Genomic DNA, 19,029 nt, shown 5'->3' with positions numbered 1-19,029 from the left:
GGTATGTCCTTCAATTGGGGAATGGCTGAACAAACTGTGGTATATGCGGGTGATGGAATACTATTGTGCTAAAAGGAATAACAAACTGGAGAAGTTCCAGGCGAACTGGAGAGACCTCCAGGAATTGATGCAGAGTGAAAGGAGCAGAACCAGAAGAACATTGTACACAGAGACTGATACACTGTGGTAAAATAGAATGTAATGGACTTCTGTACTAGCAGCAATACAATGACACAGGACAGCTCTGAGGGATTTATGGTAAAGAACGCTGCCCACATTCAGAGGAAGGACTGCAGGAGAGGAAACATATAAGAAAAGCAACTGCTTGAACGTATGGGTCGGGGTGGACATGATTGGGGATGTGGACTTGAAATTACCACACCAATGCAACCACCAACAATTTGGAAATAGGTCTTGATCAAGGACACATGACAAAACCAGTGGAAATGTGCGTCAGCCATGGGTGGGGGGAGTGTGGGGGGTGAAGGGGAAAGTAGGAGCATGAATCATGTAACCATGTTAAAAATGATTATTAATAAATGTAAAAAAAAAAAGTTTACCTAATCCCTTAGCCTACATCATTTTCTCTCTAAAATACTAGCTGTGATCAATAAACCTTGCCTCTGATTTCTACCAGCTTCACTGACCCTCCTGACATGTCATCCTTCTCTTCATCCCTTCGGGACCCCCCCGCCCCCGAATATTTGTCAATCACCTGACATAAGTACTTTTTTTTAAAACCCTTACTTTCCATCTTAGAATCAATACTGTGTATTAGTTCTAAGGCAGAAGAGCAGTAAGGGCTAGGCAATGGGGATTAAGTGACTTGCCCAGGGTTCACACAGCTAAGAAGTGTCTGATTTTCTAAAAAATAAAAATTTAAAAAAAAAAGGGCTACACCAGTGCAACTATCAATAATACGGAAATAGGTCTTGATCGATGACACATGTTAAAACCAGTGGAAATGCGCGTCGGCTGGGGAGGTGGGGTGGGAGGGGAGAGGAAGAACATGAATCATGTAACCATGGAAAATTTTTCTAAAAAATAAGTGTCTAAGGCCAAATTTCAACCCAGGACCTTCCAGCTCTAAGCCTGGCTCTCAATCCATTGAGCCACCTATCCACCCTCTATAAGTACTTTTTAGTAAACTACTAAAAAAAGTACTAATAGCACATTAATATTGATATTTTCACTATAAAACAAAAATGAACGCAGAAGTAGCTAAGTAAAGGCTGATTCACAGGTTCTCAAAAAGATAAAGGAATTGTTAGAAATGGTTTTGTTGTATATCCAAACACTACAAAAACATCATTTCTTGGGAGATTGGATCACCCACAGAGCTTGTGATGTACCATAAAAATATTTGTAGCTATTTTCTCTTGGTAAAGGATAAAGAGTCTGAGAAATTGTTCAAGGAACTTAAGATTCTTTAAATCAAGCTGATATATACCTTGGCATATTCAATAATGTCACTGTAAAGGTGGCTATCAGGGGTAGATGGTGAAATAGATTGAAAAATACGATATGGGTTCAAGAAATAAAAGAGGCCAGTGATTTAGAGACATTTCCCAAGTCTCATTCCATTTATCAGGTACTTTCTAAAAGAAAAGTTAGAAAATACTAGACATGACAAACACCAAACAATATCATAGAAAATTAAAATTACTATTTGTTCATTGACAGAAAACACCTAATTACTGATGTCATTATTTCTAATATAAGTTTATGTTTTGCCCAACTGTTAAAGAAGAGGTCAAACACCAAATCAGAAGAAAAGGTAAAAATTAGAACAATTTGACCAGCTGTTTAAATTAGTTGTTAACTCTGAAATGGGAGATGGATTTTTAAAAATAGATTCTATTGCCATTTCTTAAAGATGTTTAACTGGCATAAAATGTATTAGAGCACATCCAGAAGAGGTCCAAAGAACCCAGAAACCACCTCAGCTCAAAAATACTTAATATCCTTGCCAACCAAAGAGATCCAGTACTTTCAGTTTCTAGTGCTTGTGCATATGGGAAATATAGGAGAACAGAATTATAGAAGATAGCAATACATTTACACAGATGCAAATACTTTTCTTTATTAATACCCCAAATCCTAATGCTACCTCTATCTTCATCCATTTACACAGATTTTGTTTTAGTAAAGAAAAAAAAAAAAGAATTCAGTTTCAGATGTGTAGATATTAGATCAAGAACCCCAGGTACTTTCATAGCACAAAAAAGTACCGAAGTAGGACTCTAAATGATAAAATGATATGAGAGTGTCAAAAATAAAGAGCCTAAAAATTAGACTTTGATGTTCAGTGTGGATTTTCTGTCTTTTGTTAAATCATCATCTATTTCCTGTCACCTAACCAAGGGAACCCACAACACTCTGTCCTTTACACTTATCTTTTCTGGAAAAAGTTACCTACTTGTTGCCTGCACTTGCTGTCTTTTCTCTTCTTGATCTTTGAAACTTCCAACTCATTACTCAACTGAAAATCCTGTCTCCTGAAGTTGTCAGAAGTCTCTTAATTAGCAAATCTTGGCAAGGATTTCTTCAATCCGTACCCTTTTTTACACACCTGCAGCATTTGATATACTTAACCTCCTTTTCTCCTGGATATTCACTCCTCTCTCGCTTTTCATAAGACTGCTCCCTCTTGGTTCTATTCTGAACTGCCTGACTAGTACTTAGTCTCCTTTCCTAAATCATCATCCATGAAATGCCCCTCAGCTATCCTGTGCCTCCTTTCTCTTTATATTGTATCATTTGGTTAGTTTAGCAGTTCCAGTAGGTTCAGTCAGTAGATCAGTGGTTTCAAACTCAAATAGGAACAGATCCCTACAACCTTACATAGACTAGAAAACCACAAATTAACATTATATTGTATTGTATTGTATTATATTGTATTGTATTTTTATTTCTTTTATTAAATATTTCCCAGTTACATTTTAATTTGGTCGGTGCTTTTGGGAGTTCTAAGGGCAGCTAATGTGGCCTCTTAAAGTTTTAGATCTCTGATGTAGATGTTCTCAGGACTATATATCTAGCCCTATGTTCTGGACTGTGCTCTGTCACAGACTAGTAAACATTTCCAACTGACTGCCATTTTCTCTGGCTGTCCTTCATACCTGGAATACTTCTTTCCTCTGCTCCAACTACTGACCACACTGATTTCCTTTAAGGATTAACTAAAATCTCAGTTTCTTCCAGAAACCTCCCCAACCCTTCTTAATTCTAGTGTCTCCTCTCTCAATTATTTTCTATTCTGTATATAGCTTATGTTATATATATTTGTTTGCATATTGTCTCCTCATTCGATTTTAAGTTTCTTGAGGGCATAGACTGTTTTTTGTCCTTCTTTGAGTCCTCATCACAGTGCCTGGCACATCTGTGCCTGGTAAATGTTTAATGATTGATTATCTTCAGCTCCTCATTCTCACACCGTCTCAGTTGTCCCTCCCAGATCTAATCACTTCCATGTCTTAAAGCTTTTCCACAACATCTCTCACCACCATCCTTTTATCTCTTGTAACACAGTCACCATTTTTAGTTTAGGCTCTCAACATCTCTCATCTCTTACAGACTTCTACAACAGATTTCTAAGTGAATTCCTAGCTTCCACTATTTCCCCTTTCCAATTTATCATTCATATAGGTGCCAGAACTGTCTTCCTAAAGAACAGCTCTGACCAAGTCACACCCTGCTCAAAAAGCTTCTGTGACTCCTAAGGAAAAAATATCATTCCTTAGTTTTATATTTAAAGCTTTTCACATTCTGAATCCAGCCTACCTCCCCAGACATTACACATTTTTCTCCTTCATCCATTCTTATATTTTAGCCAAAATGACCTTCTTGCCATCCTGAAAACTCAGCATTCAATCTCCTGCCTCAGTTTCTTTGCCTAGGTTGATCCTTATTGTCTCTCTCTCTCTCTCTCTCTCTCTCTCATGACTCCACTTTTTGAAATAACTTGCTTCTTTCAAGGTTCAGCTCAGCTTTTTCTGATCCCTCTAGTCTATAGTGCCCTCTCTCTCCATAAATAATCATGTTAATTCTTAAATGCTTATATGTTGTATACTCCCAATAGAATGGCAGGTCCTTGAGGGCAGGGACTGTTTTTCACTTTACGACTAGGACACTGGTGCTTAGTAAACGCTTCTTGGTTTGGATTAGACTACATAAAGTAGCATAGAGCTGTTGAAAGCCTCATTGGTATAAAAAAGAAAGATCATGTGTTTCTAGCAATATAACTTGCATTTCCTAGCTTGACACTGAGCAGTTTTGTGGATGTTTATGATCCAAACTCAAGTGCTCTGTTTGAAAATGCTTAGCCATTCTGGGGGCTTTGTGATTCTAAGCAGAGCTAATAGTATATCAGTATAAGTATTTAGAATAAGCCATGGTGGCTGTAGTCCATAACAGAAATTACCTTTCACCACTGTTGTCTCTTAATTATGAGGATGCACAGAAGAGCAGGAGAATTCATCTCTACTGATGCCAATGAGGAGGAAAATAAGGAAGTAGATAGGTGCATAATCACTTCATGTGTTGGAGTAAGTTGGTCATTTGTCCAAAAGCCACTGTGTACAGTGAACATTGCAGCTTGAGTGTTTGTAAGTATGGGAAGATACAGTATTCCCAGAACTAAAGTAGGAAAGAAGTGAAGATACTAAGATCTCCTTGAATTAATAGATTGGAAATTCAGAGATACTGAGAAAAGAGTCAGATACTATTTAATGGTCCTCATACCCATATATACTCTATTCTGGGATGCTGAAAGAAGTGATGGATGTAATCACTGAGTCAGTGTTGGTTCTCTAACCCTAACCCTAATTCTAAGGGTAGATTAGAGATTTGGAAAGGTGCTATGGAACTAAAAGACAAGTTGTTTTTCTTGTTGTTCAGTTGTTCAGTAATATGTAACTTTTCATGACCCCACGTAGAGTTTTCTTGGAAAAGATACCTCAGTGGTTTACCATTTCCTTCTCCAGTGGATTGTTGTTAAGTGACCTGCATAGAGTCAAACACTAGTGAGTATCTGAGGTCACATTTGAACTCAGGTCTTTCTGACTCTGGCACTCCACTTAGCCACCTATCTGTCTCCAAAGTACAAATATTAACCCAATTTTCAAGACAGAGAAGAAAGTGATTTCTCTGAACTAGAATCCAATGGGTTTTTAATGTATTTGTAATAAGGATATACTTTTATTTCTGTTTTCAACAAGAATATTAGATTGGTACATCAGACATATACTTAGATTTCAGCAAAGAATTTGACAGTGCAAAGTCTCTCATGTTGTGCTTGTAGACAAGATAGCTGTAGGCTAAATGATAACATAGTAAGGTAGATTTAGACCTGGTTGAATGAAATGCATTGATGTTAAGTTGAAGAAAGGCATCTATTAGAATTAAATAAAAAGTCACTCCATTAGGCTATCATTGGCCTTGTGCTTCAATGATTCCATAGAAGCCATATTTGTCAAAGCTGGGATACACTGGACAACAAAGTTAGTATTCAAGAAAAGCTCTTAAAAGCTAAAGCAGTGCCTTTTTACAATTTAATAAGGATATGTATAATGTTATGTATTTAGATTCACAAATTCAACTTCACAAGTACAATCTAAGGAAGTTGTGGCTAAACCAACAGTTCCTGTGAAACAAGATCTGAGAGGTTTAGTGGATTCTGTATGAATTCACATTGTGACATGGTAGTTAGCAAAAACTAATGTTACTTTGCACTAAAAGAGATGTAGAGTAGAACAAGGAATGTAAAAGTTCTGCTAGATGCTTCTCTGGTCAGACTATTTCTGAAGTATTCAATTCTTGGTATCAGATTTTGGGAAGAAGATAGGCAAGTTGTAGTGAAATCTGAAGTAAGTAAAAAAGGCAAGAAGAATGGCAAGGAGTCTGAAGAACATGCTCTACAAAGGAGATTTCAAGGAACTGGGAATGTTTAACCAAATAAAAGGGCTTGTGATAGCTGTCTTCAAGTACTTTAAAAAGTTCTTTCTGTTACAGACAGAAACCACCCCAGCTTGTTCTTACATATCTATACTGATTACCATTAGTTCTATTAGTGCCATGAAGGCTCCATAATGGCTAAGCATTTTCATACAGAGCTATGAACTACTGTCAAAAGAAGAAGAATTTGACTTGTTATAGCCAGAGGACAAAATAAGGAGCAACAGGTAGAAGTTGAAGGTCTTCGTAACTATTTCTTACCATATTTATAGACATGATTCTTAGTCAGGTATTATTTGACCTCTCATATCCTATCCAACTTTGTCATTGTATAATACTAGTTAATCTAGACACAAAAAAAGTCTAGCACAGGCTCTTGAATTACAAGGGAAAACTTCTAGAGCCAACTCTCATTTATCCTTGTTAATAAAGAACCAATAGAAAAAATATATAGGCAGCCCCCAAACCACATTTGAGCCAGGAGTATCAACCAACCCTGTGCACCCTTTTACAAAAATCATTAATAAATAGCCAATTGAAATACTTAAACTTTGTCTCTTTTCTTTTCTAAACTCTGCCACCATTTTGATAGGTCAAAGAGTTAAGAGTGAAATAAACAAGACAAACTATAATAAATGATGCAGAGGTGCAATGGCAATAGGACATGGTGTCATAGAACCAGAATTTAAATCCTTAATCTGCTACTTAGTAACCAGTCACTAAACTTTTTTAGGTCTCAAATGTGAAATTAGACAAGATGACCATTTGGGTTTCTATCAGCTATATATGATTCAGAAGAAAAAAATTAAATTCCTAGGTAACTACCAGCATCATAATCAAATCCTGACTATATGAAAGCTAAATGTTAACATGGAAGCAAAACTGTTGAGTGGAAGTTGGTTGTCACCAATATTATGTTATTTTAGTAGCTTAAATTAAAAAAAAATGTTGACAATTTACAAAGTAAGTGAGGCACACTATGTTCTTTATGCTTTAGGTCAGGGATTGAGGTGATGTCTAAGGTGCCTTTCAATTCATAAGATTCTACAATCCTATATTGGCTTATACTTTTTGTATTACTACCATAGATTTCATTTATGTAATATATTTTCTTCATGTTTTTCTCAGAGTTTCAAGTTTTAAAATAAATCTCTTGATCTAATTGATAGGTTTACATAATTGTACCTTTCATTTGTTTCACATTTTCTTATTCTATTACTCAACAGGAGCTGGCAGTGATGAAACGGACTCTAATTAATATGCATAGCAAGCAGCAAGGGGATAAATCATCTGCTCCTAGAAATGAGGCAAAACTTATGATTGAGATACCAAATCCTATTGATTTACCCAAAGAAAATGAAGAAAACATATTTACACCTAAACCAACGGTGTTTGTAAGTACAGCAAAAAATAACTTAATTTGTCATAGGTTCTGTCAGTACATACATCTTTTTTTTTTTAAAACCCTTACCTTCCATCTTGGAGTCAATACAGTGTATTGGCTCCTAGGTGGAAGAGTGGTAAAGGCAATGGGGGTTAAGTGACTTGCCCAGGGTCACATGGCTGGGAAGTATCTGAGGCCAGATTTGAACCTAGGACCTCCCGTCTCTAGGTCTGGCTCTCAATCCACTGAGCCACCCAGCTGCCCCCTCAGTACATATATCTTTATATTTGTTGTATATTGGTTGTATTAAAACACACACACACACACACACACACACCAGGATCCTAGAGTTGGAAGGGACTTTGGAGATCCTAGTCTGCCTTTACAAAGCTCTCTATAATCCTTCAAATGCTCTGCAGAGATATTCCCTTACCTGCCTTGCTACTGATATTTGTATATTCTTGAGTGACATCACCTAACATTTCCAAAACAATTTTCAGAAATTACCCCAAATCTAGTTTGTCATTGCCCAAATGCTGGTTATTGAAAAATATGAGTAGGGGATTTTTAGAATAAAAAATAAGATTTTGCTTCATTTGAGAAATGGCATGTATTGCTTTAAGAATGATTTTTAAGACTTTGAAATGAAATACATTGCATATAATTTAAATGCCTTAATAATTTAAAGCAGGAAATTGTGAGCAAAAATCAAACAAAGAAAAAGGTATGGGGGCAAATAAGAGGGAAAGATGGAATAGAGAAGAAAAACCTGAGAATTTAGACATAATGAAAAAGAGGAGGCAAGCCAGTTTAATAAGGATGACAGGGAAGACAAACATAGTAGGATACATATTCTTAGCCTTTTATTTTTTTCCTACCATGTTTTCTAAATTTAGCTGTCACTACTAAGAAGAAACTGGGTTGACCTTTAGAACCCTAGAAAAGACCTCAGGAACTGTTTTGAAGAAGCCATCTCTCCTAAAAGCAATAAGCAACATCATTCAATTTGTAGAATATGGGTATGAGACCAAGCCCTTTGTTTGACATAAGAGATAACTGAAGTCCTAAAGAGCTGACTGCTTTGCCCAAAGTCATACATATAATTTGTGGTAAAACTGGAGATGAAAATCAAGGCCCTCTGCTTGCTATAACAATGTGCCATAATATGAATCCTAAGTTAGAAGGTACATTGATGTCATCTAGTCTAAACTCATACAGGAATCCTTTCTGTAATATAATTGGTGACTATCCAGCCTCTGCTTGAAGGTTTTCAGTGACAGGGAACTAACTCACTGCCTACTTGAAGCAACCCATTCTGCTTTTGATCAGCCCAAGTTGTTAGAAAGTTCTCCCTTATTATGCTCAAAGAGCCTTAAATGACTGCCGGCCCTTTGACCCAGCCATACCACTGTTGGGTTTGTACCCCAAAGAGATAATAAGGAAAAAGACATGTAGAAAAATATTCATAGCCACACTCTTTGGGGTGGCAAAAAATTGGAAAGTAAGGGGTTGTCCATCGATTGGGGAATGGCTGAACAAATTGTGGTATCTAATGGTGATGGAATATTATTGTGCTCAAAGGAATACTGAACTGGAGGAATTCCATGTGAACTGGAAAGACCTCCAGGAATCGATGCAGAGCGAAAGGAGCAGAGCCAGAAGAATATTGTACACAGAGACCAATACACTGTGGTAAAATCGAATGTAATGGACTTCTTTACCAGTAGCAATGCAATGATGCAGGAAAATTCTGAGGGATTTATGGAAAAGAACACTACCCACATTCAGAGGAAGAACTGTGGGAGCAGAAATGTAGAAGAAAAACATAGGATCAATCATGTAGCTCAATAGGGATATGATTAGAGCTTTGATGATAAAAGATCACTCTTCTACAGATATGAATAACATGGAAATAGGTTTTGAACAATGATACATGTATAATCCAATGGAACTGCTTGTCAGCACTAGGAGGGGGAAGGGAAGACAAGTGGGAAAAATCATGAATCATGGAATCATGGAAAAAATATTCTAAATAAATAAATACATTTTAAAAAAGAAAAGAGAAGAAAAGAAAGTTCTCCCTTACTTTCAGGTCATGTGAGCAACAAGATGGCAGATTTTCTCCAATCCCCGCAGTCTCTCAAACCTCCCCAAAACAGAAATCCTGCACCAAAGATAAAGCAACGTCAGCTGTTTCCATGATCTAGAATGCAAAGTATCCAAAACAAGATTTAAAAGAAAAAAGCCCAAAATCTAGGAACTAATACTCACTGACCCTGAGTTCACTCATTAGTGACCCACCTCCACACCATCAGCAGCAAGGACACACTAGCAGACCCAAGGATACAACTGAGGCCCATATCAAAACAATCCTAGACTCCTCCCTCCTCTTTCTATTGCCATAATACCCCAGCTCCAGGCTTTGGAAGTTTTTTTGGGCCTTAACAGCCAGCTTGGCCACAGCCCTTCAGGAGCAAAAGCCTGTCAAGCATCTGCAACCAAGAAATACCAACACTGCAAAGGTCTCAACTGCCAGTGCCAGTGGGACAGAAGGAGAGGAGACTGGACATGAGGACAGGATACTATGCATGTGGGGAGCTTTGCAACACTCCACCAAGCCTAAACTGGGGCCAGTTCAATACCCAAAAGTGAGTTGGGGAGAGAAATTTAGGCTGGTAAACTGTAAATTGCCCAGTGTTTCAGGAGACTGAGACACTTTTGAGATCCAAAAAAAACCACCATCAGAAGGAAAGGATTCAGAAATGAGTAATAGAGAAAATATGGGACAGAGGGGAAAGACTGAAAGTACCAAAGATTATAGGAAGAAGGAATCTCAAACATACTGAATATAAACAGAAATATCAATAGGAAAAACAGTAACAACAGGCCGAAATATGGTCTAGTAAATTTATAAACTAGTTTAAGCATCTATGAATAAATAATGCAAAATGAAGAAAAATGATCAAACACTTGATGAAACAGAGGGCCTTGTGGAAGTTGGGAAGAACATGGAACCACAATACATTGTTTCTGTTGGATTTTAAAAAGAAATGAAAATGATGAGAGCAGAATGTATGAGTAGCATTAGCAAAAATAATGAGCAGAGTAGAAAAACTTGCTTCCACAATGGCAAGCCTCTCAAAGAAAGAAAAGAAAGAACAATAATTTGAAAATGCAAATACACAGACATGAAAGACAAGAAGAAAAGCAAAAAGCAAGAACTTTCAAAGAAAATATGTAGGCAGTTAGGTGATTTAGTGGATAGAGAGTCAGACCTAAAGATCAGAGGCCCAGGGTTCAAATTTGACCATAGATGCTTACTAGCTGCATGATCCTGGGTGTCACCTAATCCCCATTACCTTGCCCTTACCCCTCATCTGCCTTGAAAGTGATATTTAGTATTGATTCTAAGACAGAAGGTATGAGTTTTTTTAAAAAGGAAAAAATATACTCAACCATGCAAGCAAATCACATAGATATTAAAGACTAGATGCATAGATAGAATCTAAGGATAATAAATCTTCCAGAAGAACATGGCAGGACAAAAAACCTTAATGCCATAATGAAGGAAATGATAGAAGAGAACTTCTGAACACAGATAATTCTAGATGAAAGAATGCATAGGTCACCTCCAGGGAAAAAAATACAACATACACCAATACAGCATACTTCAAGATCCACAATGGCCAAATTTAACAATCCACTTCAGAAACAAGTTTTACAAGCCATCAGGAAAAAAGACCTTCAAATTTCCTTCAAAGCAAAGGACATTTGAATGACTCAGCTGTTCCATACTTACTAGAAAAAGGGGGAAGGGATGGAATAATGTGCTTCAAGGAGCATCAGAGCTCAAGATGCAGCCCAAGGTGACCCATCCTACAAATCTGAGCCTAACCATATAAGACATATTGGACATCCAATAACAGATCATTAGATCCTCAAAACAACCCTAGGAGATAGGTGCTATTATACTTCTCATTTATGTTATTTTTAAAGATATTAACAAAAGAGATTCTAGAACTTCTTCGGTAATCTATTTGAATGTGTACTAACCCTCAGAATTAGAAGCTTTTTCTTTTCAGAGATCTAAATGTCAGGGACAAAGGTTTTCCATTCACATAAAGTTAACCTGCCTAGCAATCACAGTAGAAAAGACAGTACCAGATACAGTTTGGTGTTAAAGAACTCTGGTTCTCTAGTCTGTCAACATGCCCCTCAAGCCCTACACTGTTTCATCCTCAAAAATTGAATTTTAGTGAGCTTTCACCACTTTTCTTGACTTTGACCACTTGTGTCCCTGAACGTTTGCTTACCAATTTGATTTTGATCTCTTGTGCTCTTCACTTCATTTCATGTTTGCTGCCTCTACTTTACCAAACATTCCAGTCTTGGTGTGTCCAAAGGCAGCCAGCTAACTCAACCAAAACTTGGATTATTGATTACTTCCTAACTTTACTACTTAGTGTGGATTATAACCCAACTCTGAATAATTTGGCCAAAGTGACTCAACTAGGAAGTGCCTTCCAATAACACTAAGCTTTTTTTTTTCTTTAAACTCTTACCTTCTGTCTTGGAGCCAATACTGTATATTGGCTCCAAGGCAGAAGAGTGGTAAGGGTAGGCAATGGGGGTCAAGTGACTTGCCCAGGGTCACATAGCTGGGAAGTGTCTGAGGCCAGTTTTGAACCCAGGACCTCCCGTCTCTAGACCTGGCTCTCAATCCACTGAGCTACCCAGCTGCCCCCAACACTAAGCTTTTTGCAAATTAAGTGAGGCCCATTTATTCTGGGAGGTAGCAAACAGCTAGCCTCCATCTTCTAATCTTCACCTTTTCATAACTTTTCATAACTAATATCTGGTGAAAAATCCTTTTCTAAAAATATTTATTTTATTTCCTCTTACTTTATCTTCTTTGTGAATAACTTATGATACATAGAGTAATAATAATAGTTTTCTAAGTTATGGCCTTATAACACTTATAATTTGTTTGCAGGTTCTTTGACTGAAATAATTTGCTAATTATATTCTTTACTGAAAACCAAACAATAGGTGCATTGTTGTGAAAATGCTACAACAAATGCTATTACAAATTCTTAGTGAAACAAACTAATAGACTCCTCTCTTAAACCATTCACATAGCCAACAAACATATAACATTATGAGCTGCAGAAACTCAGTTTTTTCCTGCACCAGTCTAGCTGTTTTCCTAGCTATTAAGAGATTTAGACTTCTTACAGAGAGAAAATTTAAAATAGCCCACTGGAAGAAATCCTATGATTTAGAAAAAAGCAGACTGCAGCTATTGCTGCGTCTGCTACAGTTCTGCCTTATTCTTTTCCCCTCAGTCACATTTGCCTCTTTCCCTCCAGCCTATCTACTTTCCATCTTACAGTGACTGCAAGCTATGTTTGCCCTTTCCTTCAGGTCCTCCTTTGCTCCCTCCTATAACCTGAAACAACCTGAGCATTTTCTAGAACCTTTACATTTTACCTTCTAAGAGCAGTATGTCTGTCTTTAGCACTGCTTCTGCTATCTTACCCCTATTCCAAAATGGTATGCAGTGCCTTGGCTCATAGTATTGCCTCTGGCCCTCCCACTTCTCTCCTAAATATATACTTACTGGAAGCTCTCTGCTCAAAGTGGAGTATGGGCAGCAGAATAAGAAATAGCCCTAAGAGTCAAGAGAGAAAACAACTCTGTGATGTCTGTGTATATACAAGCATAATTTCCTTAATTGGTTCTGCTAAAGTATGTTAGGTGAAACAACATCAGAGAGGGAGAACTGTTTCCTTTAGAATAATGTTAGTGAGGAGAAGGATGAGGATGATGGAATAGGAGAGACAAACGGAAAGGCAGAAACCAACTAGAAGAACATTACAGTGGGAGTTAATAAGAGTCATGGTAGAGTTTTAATATATTATTAATAAATTATTTCAAGATAAAATTGGTTAGGATATTGTCATCCAGAATATGTTTATATGAGATAAAAATAAGGATATATGCATGGAAAGGGTATATCTTGTCTCCCACAGTGTGCCCACAGTGTGTCTAGATGTTTGTCTCTAGTATGGTATGCATTTGTGCAAGGATACGGGTGGAGAGCAGAGTTGAATCGAGTTTGTACAAATTATATTTTTTTAATCATTTAAATTTAATGAAATGTACTCATCATTTTCCAAAACAATTTAGACTATCTAGAAGGAGAGACAAATAAAGCTATATAGATTAACCTTAAAATTAAGTAGAAATGTATTGATATACTAAAATGTTTTTTACTTTGCCTTTTCCCCTTGTGGGATTCTGTTGATAAGGATGTACTATCTATTTTGGGTTTTCCATTCTCTTAGCTTCTCATCTTTCCTTCTACCTGGCGTTTGACCACTTTGCTACTCATTAATATTTTCCAATAAAACAAGAAAATAACAGTTTTGCTTCATTTTTATAAAAATTTGAAAAAAAACTTTCAATTATTGGACAGAATTGAACTTTAAGATTATCTTTGGTGTAATAATATAAACAGGTAAGGCTGACATTTGGTTTCATGTAAGACCTTATAAAGGGGTTCTACCTTGGTAGGGTTACCAAGATTCTAGGGTCTAGTCTCTCAGCTCTGGAACTTTAGCTTACTTATGTATGACCAAGCTTTGAGATAGTTGTCTCACACTATTGAAATTCATATAAATCTAATTTGTACTAGGAAACTAATTTGTTAATTTCCAATAATAGGAATATTCATGTCACCTTTATAAGAGACTCATGCCCATATATCAAGATATTTGAAATATTTTTTTTCCATTTTATACATTAGGGTAATTATTTGCATTCACAAAGCACCTGTCATCTCTCTGTAAAATACTGAAATGTAGGGCTAACAAACACAAGTACTTGAAAAAACAAATTAGTCATCAGAAGGTTGCTGATTGGGCATGAAGTCAGAGCAAAAGACTTTCATAATCTTGCAGAGAGATATTTGATCCAACTCTGATAGTTGATGAACAGTCCTTATTCCAATAAAGCAGGGTATCTTGCACATAGAAAATGATAAATCATATTACTTGATTTAATTAAATTAAATTCAGTAAACATTCTTTAAGGATCTACCTATTATGTGCAAAACACAATCCTAAGGAGGCATGAGAAAACAAAAAAAGAAATATCTCTGCCCATAAGATTATCTCTTCTTTATTTTTTTCAACACTATCTAGCATTTTTTTGTCAGGAAAAAGTAGAGAACAGAGAAGTAATAGGGAAGTACCCACTAATTAGGGCATGGCTGAACAATAACATGTTAATGGAATGGAATACCATTGTGCCATAAAAAATTGTGAATATGAAGAATTCAGGAAAACAGAGGAAGACTCATATTAACTGATACAAAGAGAAATAAGAACCAGAAGAGCATCATACACAATAACTATAGTAGTATAAATTAATATTATGCTTAAAGGTAGTCAGACTCAGATTAACAATTATGATCAGTATTAGTCCCAGAGAAGAAATAATAAAACTCTTTTCGTTCCTCATAAAGAATAAGAAAAAGGCTTCTGGAGACAACTGTTGAACACACCATCTGACATAATCAGTTTTGTCAGTTTGCTAAAGTGTTTTTCTTTGTTACAAAAGAGAATTCATTGTTGGTAGGAAGGGAGTAGTTGGGGAAATTATTCTGCTATAAAAAATGAAGCATCTATAAAGCATTTTAAAAAATGAATGTGCTTGTGTAGTGACTAGAATACTTTTGATCACTGAATAGTAGTCTCTGAATACTTTAGTTATGTACAAAGTCAAGTATAAAGTGCTGGACATGGAAGAAAAGGATCTGAGTTCAGATCTTTTCTCAGGTACTCTATCTATGTGATCTGGAGCAAGTCATTTTGCCTCTCTAGGTCTTAGTCATATGTAAAATGGACTAGAAGCCCTAAAATTAATTACAGCTGTAGACCTTTGCATAGTTATTGTCTTCTTCATAATTGTTTCCAAAGAAAAACCCAAAGTGGTCCAGTGAACTGACTAAACAATAACAACAGTCCTAGATCTATCTGCTCTAAATGTACTGACTACCTGTAACTTTTATGTATCTGTACTGTCCCTCTATGAAACTACACATTAATATAATAAGCATTGTTAACCTGAAAAAAACAAAAACACAGAATTACCAAAGTACTTATAAAAAGGATCTTTAATAGAGGTAGGAAAATTAATCTGGGAAGACACCCAGAACCTCACTCCTGGGACTTCCAGTTGAACTACAGAATGCAATGTGCTTATATAGATTTTTGAAGAGGGGGAAAAGCATATGTCCTGCCACCTGCTTGAAGCACTAGCCAGAGTCTAAAATGGCTGTGAGAGGCCTATACGCAATAGCCAGAAGCTAGGGAACCTGAGAACAGCCTAGATACAAAAGGAGAAACTAAGACAAAACGGTACTGAAGATTTGATACTACCTGCAAAGTCTGTCCAGGGTGATCAAGGAGTGCTTGAGGGTTTGTGGTCTCAGAGTAGGATCAGTCAACCAGTTTTTTGAAAACACCTAATCAAGGACGTGGTCAATTTGGAGCTTCATAAAACAAGGTTGTCAGCATGAAAAGGTGTTAACAAAATTAAACTACTATACTTTACCATTGCACACAGCATAAATTGTTACTAATCTCTGTTAATAAATAGTCTTTTTAAAAAATCTAATACTTGCCAATGAGCAGTTCTGTCACTACTCAGTTCCAAGTCATACATCCAAGGTGGAGTAAAGAGGAAACCTGTGCCTTGGGGTGGCATTCCAGGGTAAGAAGTCACAGACCTTAAGTCATATGAAAAAAGCAAAAAGCAAGTTCAGAAGCAAGTACCATTAATGTGGCTCAGACCTCAACACCAGAGAATGGGGTCTCAGTCCCAGCCCATTCTGAAGCCCACGGAGCAATGACCATGGCAGGAATCCCAGAGGAAAAGAAAACTTTCAGACCTGAAGTAGATCACAGTCTACTGAAACTCCAAAGAGCAAGCCCATAGACGTGTTGTTCAAACTCAAACCAGGATTTTCAATGCTCAAATTTGGGGTGGGGGGATGGGCAGGGGGAAGATTTGAGAAGGAGTAGAGGAGTAAGAGGGAGAAGTAGCAATCAGATTTTGCCCTGAATCAGACTGGTTTGGGAGTACTGAAACCTTACAGCCTGAGCTACCACTGAGAATCTGGAATAATATAACACTTAGTACTCCAAGTAAGCAGCACCAGGACCAGCTTAGACATTCCCTTAAAAAAGTATGCAGAACCTGGCCTCTTACAAAGTTCAGAGTGAGTAAATAGGCAGAAAAAAAATTCCAGAGTGCTTTATCTGCTGTGCCACCTCTGGGTGGCTTTGGAGTTTAAATGCCCAGTAGGGCAATTTGTATTTACTCCTAGAGTTAATGGAAACTGGTGGGTTTAATAAGCTGGGTACTGAGAAATGCTTTAGGAATATCATCTCCAAGGAAAGAATTTATGACCAAACAAGAGATTACAAGACGTAAAATGAATAATTTTGATTATATTAAATTAAAATGGTTTTGTACAAACAAAACCAATGCAACCATGATTAGAAGGGAAGCAACAAAATGGGGGAAATTTTTTTATAACAAATTACTCTGATAAAGGTCTCATTTCTCAAATATATAAAGAACTAAGTCAAATTTATAAGAATCCAAGTCATTTCCCCCATTGATAAATGGTCAAAGGATATGAAGAAGCAGGGAATTGACAAGATGCTTTAAGAATATCATTATAACTTTTATCCTTACATATAATTCTCATTGAGAGATAGACCCAGAAAACACAGGTCTCCCTGGACTAAGTTAATGATAACTTACTGTTAAATGCTGATATTAGTTTTTTCTTCTTCCTATATAGCATAGCTACCATTAAATAGTCAATACTTCTAAATTAAGAAAAGCAAACAATTGCTACTCTGTCACAACTTAACAATTTCATGGAGAAACCTAGCTCTATATGAACTATTTATAAACTCTTAGCTGATCAGTTGATCACAATTTTCCCCTTTTTTTACTTTGCAGACCAAAAAAGGACCATCTGAGTGGCTCAAGACGTTGAAGACAAAAAGGACATAATTTTAGGGGAGAAGTTCAGATCTTGACAATCACTCTAGGAGTAACTGGAGAAACACTTTCATCCTAATCATGTTCCTTGTTTCTTTGAAATGTTTCTTTTGAGATTTATTTTAGCCATATTTTTAAAGTTGAATTGTGTTGGTAATTTCGCCATAATTATTAAGCTGCATAGAGTATGAAAATATTTCATACTTTTTTTTATCCATTTTGATACAGAATAATTTCTAGTGAATTATTTATGATCTAGGCTAAAAAGGAAGTTTTTATAATTGTTTAATTTACATTAAAGTATATGTCTTATAAATATTTGTGTTGAATATTCTATTTATCAGTATTTTGAAAATTTGTGCATCCTATAAATTTAGAATTTAACAAATTTTTAGATTACTGCAAGGCCACTGTGTGAATCACCCTAGTAAGCAATTCATTTCAATTGAGCATTTAAGAAATATCTACTCTATGCCAAGGGATTGTGCTACAAGCTGGAGATAAAAATACAAAACAGTATACACACACACACACACACACACACACACACACACACACATATGATTCTAAAAACTCTTAACTTCATGAAATTCTCCTAGAAAGAGGTGATGTCAGTTTTTGTTTAGTTGCATATTAGATGCTAATTCTCTTGGCTCTGTACATTTCCTATTTCAGATCATGAAACTAATAGAAATATAGTAAAATGAGGCCATGAATCAACAAGCAGTTGGGTATAATATGACCTAAATTTAATGCCAAAATAAGGCCAGTAATATTTTATTTATTTTATACTTTTTTGTCTTAAATTACACCAGATTAAACATTTGGGGGCAGCTAGGTAACACAGTGGATAGAGCACCAAGCCTGAAAGGCAGAAAGACATGTCTTCCTGAGTTCAAATCCAACCTCAGATATTTATTATCTGTGTGGCCCTGGACAAGTCACTTAATTCTATTTGCTTCATGTTCCTCATCTGTAAAGGTAGGGATCACAGATACTTTCTTGGCATCTTCAAATGTTGCCTAGAATCCTCTTTAAGCAGCCAGTATGTCTCAGAAACAGGACTCAAACTCCAATGCCCACTGTCTATCCACTACGGCAAGGCAGTCTCTTAGACTAAACCTCCTAGTCTCTAATTTTTAAAATTTGTATCAACATTTCTCTCTATTGATATTTTCTTTCACTCTCCTTTTATGAAACCCTCAAGCACTCCTTGACCACCTTAGATAAGATTAGTAGATTTGTCCCAGACTGAATAAACCTTCAAGTACCCATAGATTGATTACCTTAGTTTGAATTAGCAGATAAAATCAAATCTGTTTTGACCTTTTTGTCTTCCTACTTTCTCTTTCCATAACAATTCTCTCCCAGGTATTCTAGCCTCTGGCTATATATCCTCTTTTGTTTTCCAAAAATTTTTTATGATTCCAAATGTTTATAAAAACCACCCATATACAGAGAAAAAGAAGATAGTACACAAGTGAAATTTCAAGTCTCCTATATGTTTTAACAAACTTTTCTTCATATCCACATAATAAATTCCATCCACAAGTGTCACAGCCTCTCCTCACCCACCCCTGCATCTCAAAGGATATCATTAAGGAGGC

The 19,029-nt window shown here is 36.4% G+C and overlaps 1 protein-coding gene across 1 annotated transcript in view; it reads left to right on the top strand.

Annotated features, from left to right (window-relative positions):
- Positions 1 to 17,596, top strand: part of PIBF1 (progesterone immunomodulatory binding factor 1) — a 320,388-nt gene extending 302,792 nt beyond the window's left edge. The window contains exons 17-18 of the mRNA XM_044670598.1: positions 7,182 to 7,349; positions 17,381 to 17,596. Coding sequence (XP_044526533.1) covers positions 7,182 to 7,349; positions 17,381 to 17,434 — 222 coding nt within the window. The 3' untranslated portion in view covers positions 17,435 to 17,596. The remainder of the gene's footprint in view (positions 1 to 7,181; positions 7,350 to 17,380) is intronic.
- The last annotated feature ends 1,433 nt before the right edge of the window (positions 17,597 to 19,029 follow it).

This window comes from Gracilinanus agilis, chromosome 3 (genome assembly GCF_016433145.1).
Source record: "Gracilinanus agilis isolate LMUSP501 chromosome 3, AgileGrace, whole genome shotgun sequence".
Classification (NCBI taxonomy): Eukaryota; Metazoa; Chordata; class Mammalia; order Didelphimorphia; family Didelphidae; genus Gracilinanus; species Gracilinanus agilis.
The sequence above is the reverse complement of the archived record's forward strand: the minus strand, read 5'-3'. Positions and strand labels throughout refer to the sequence as shown.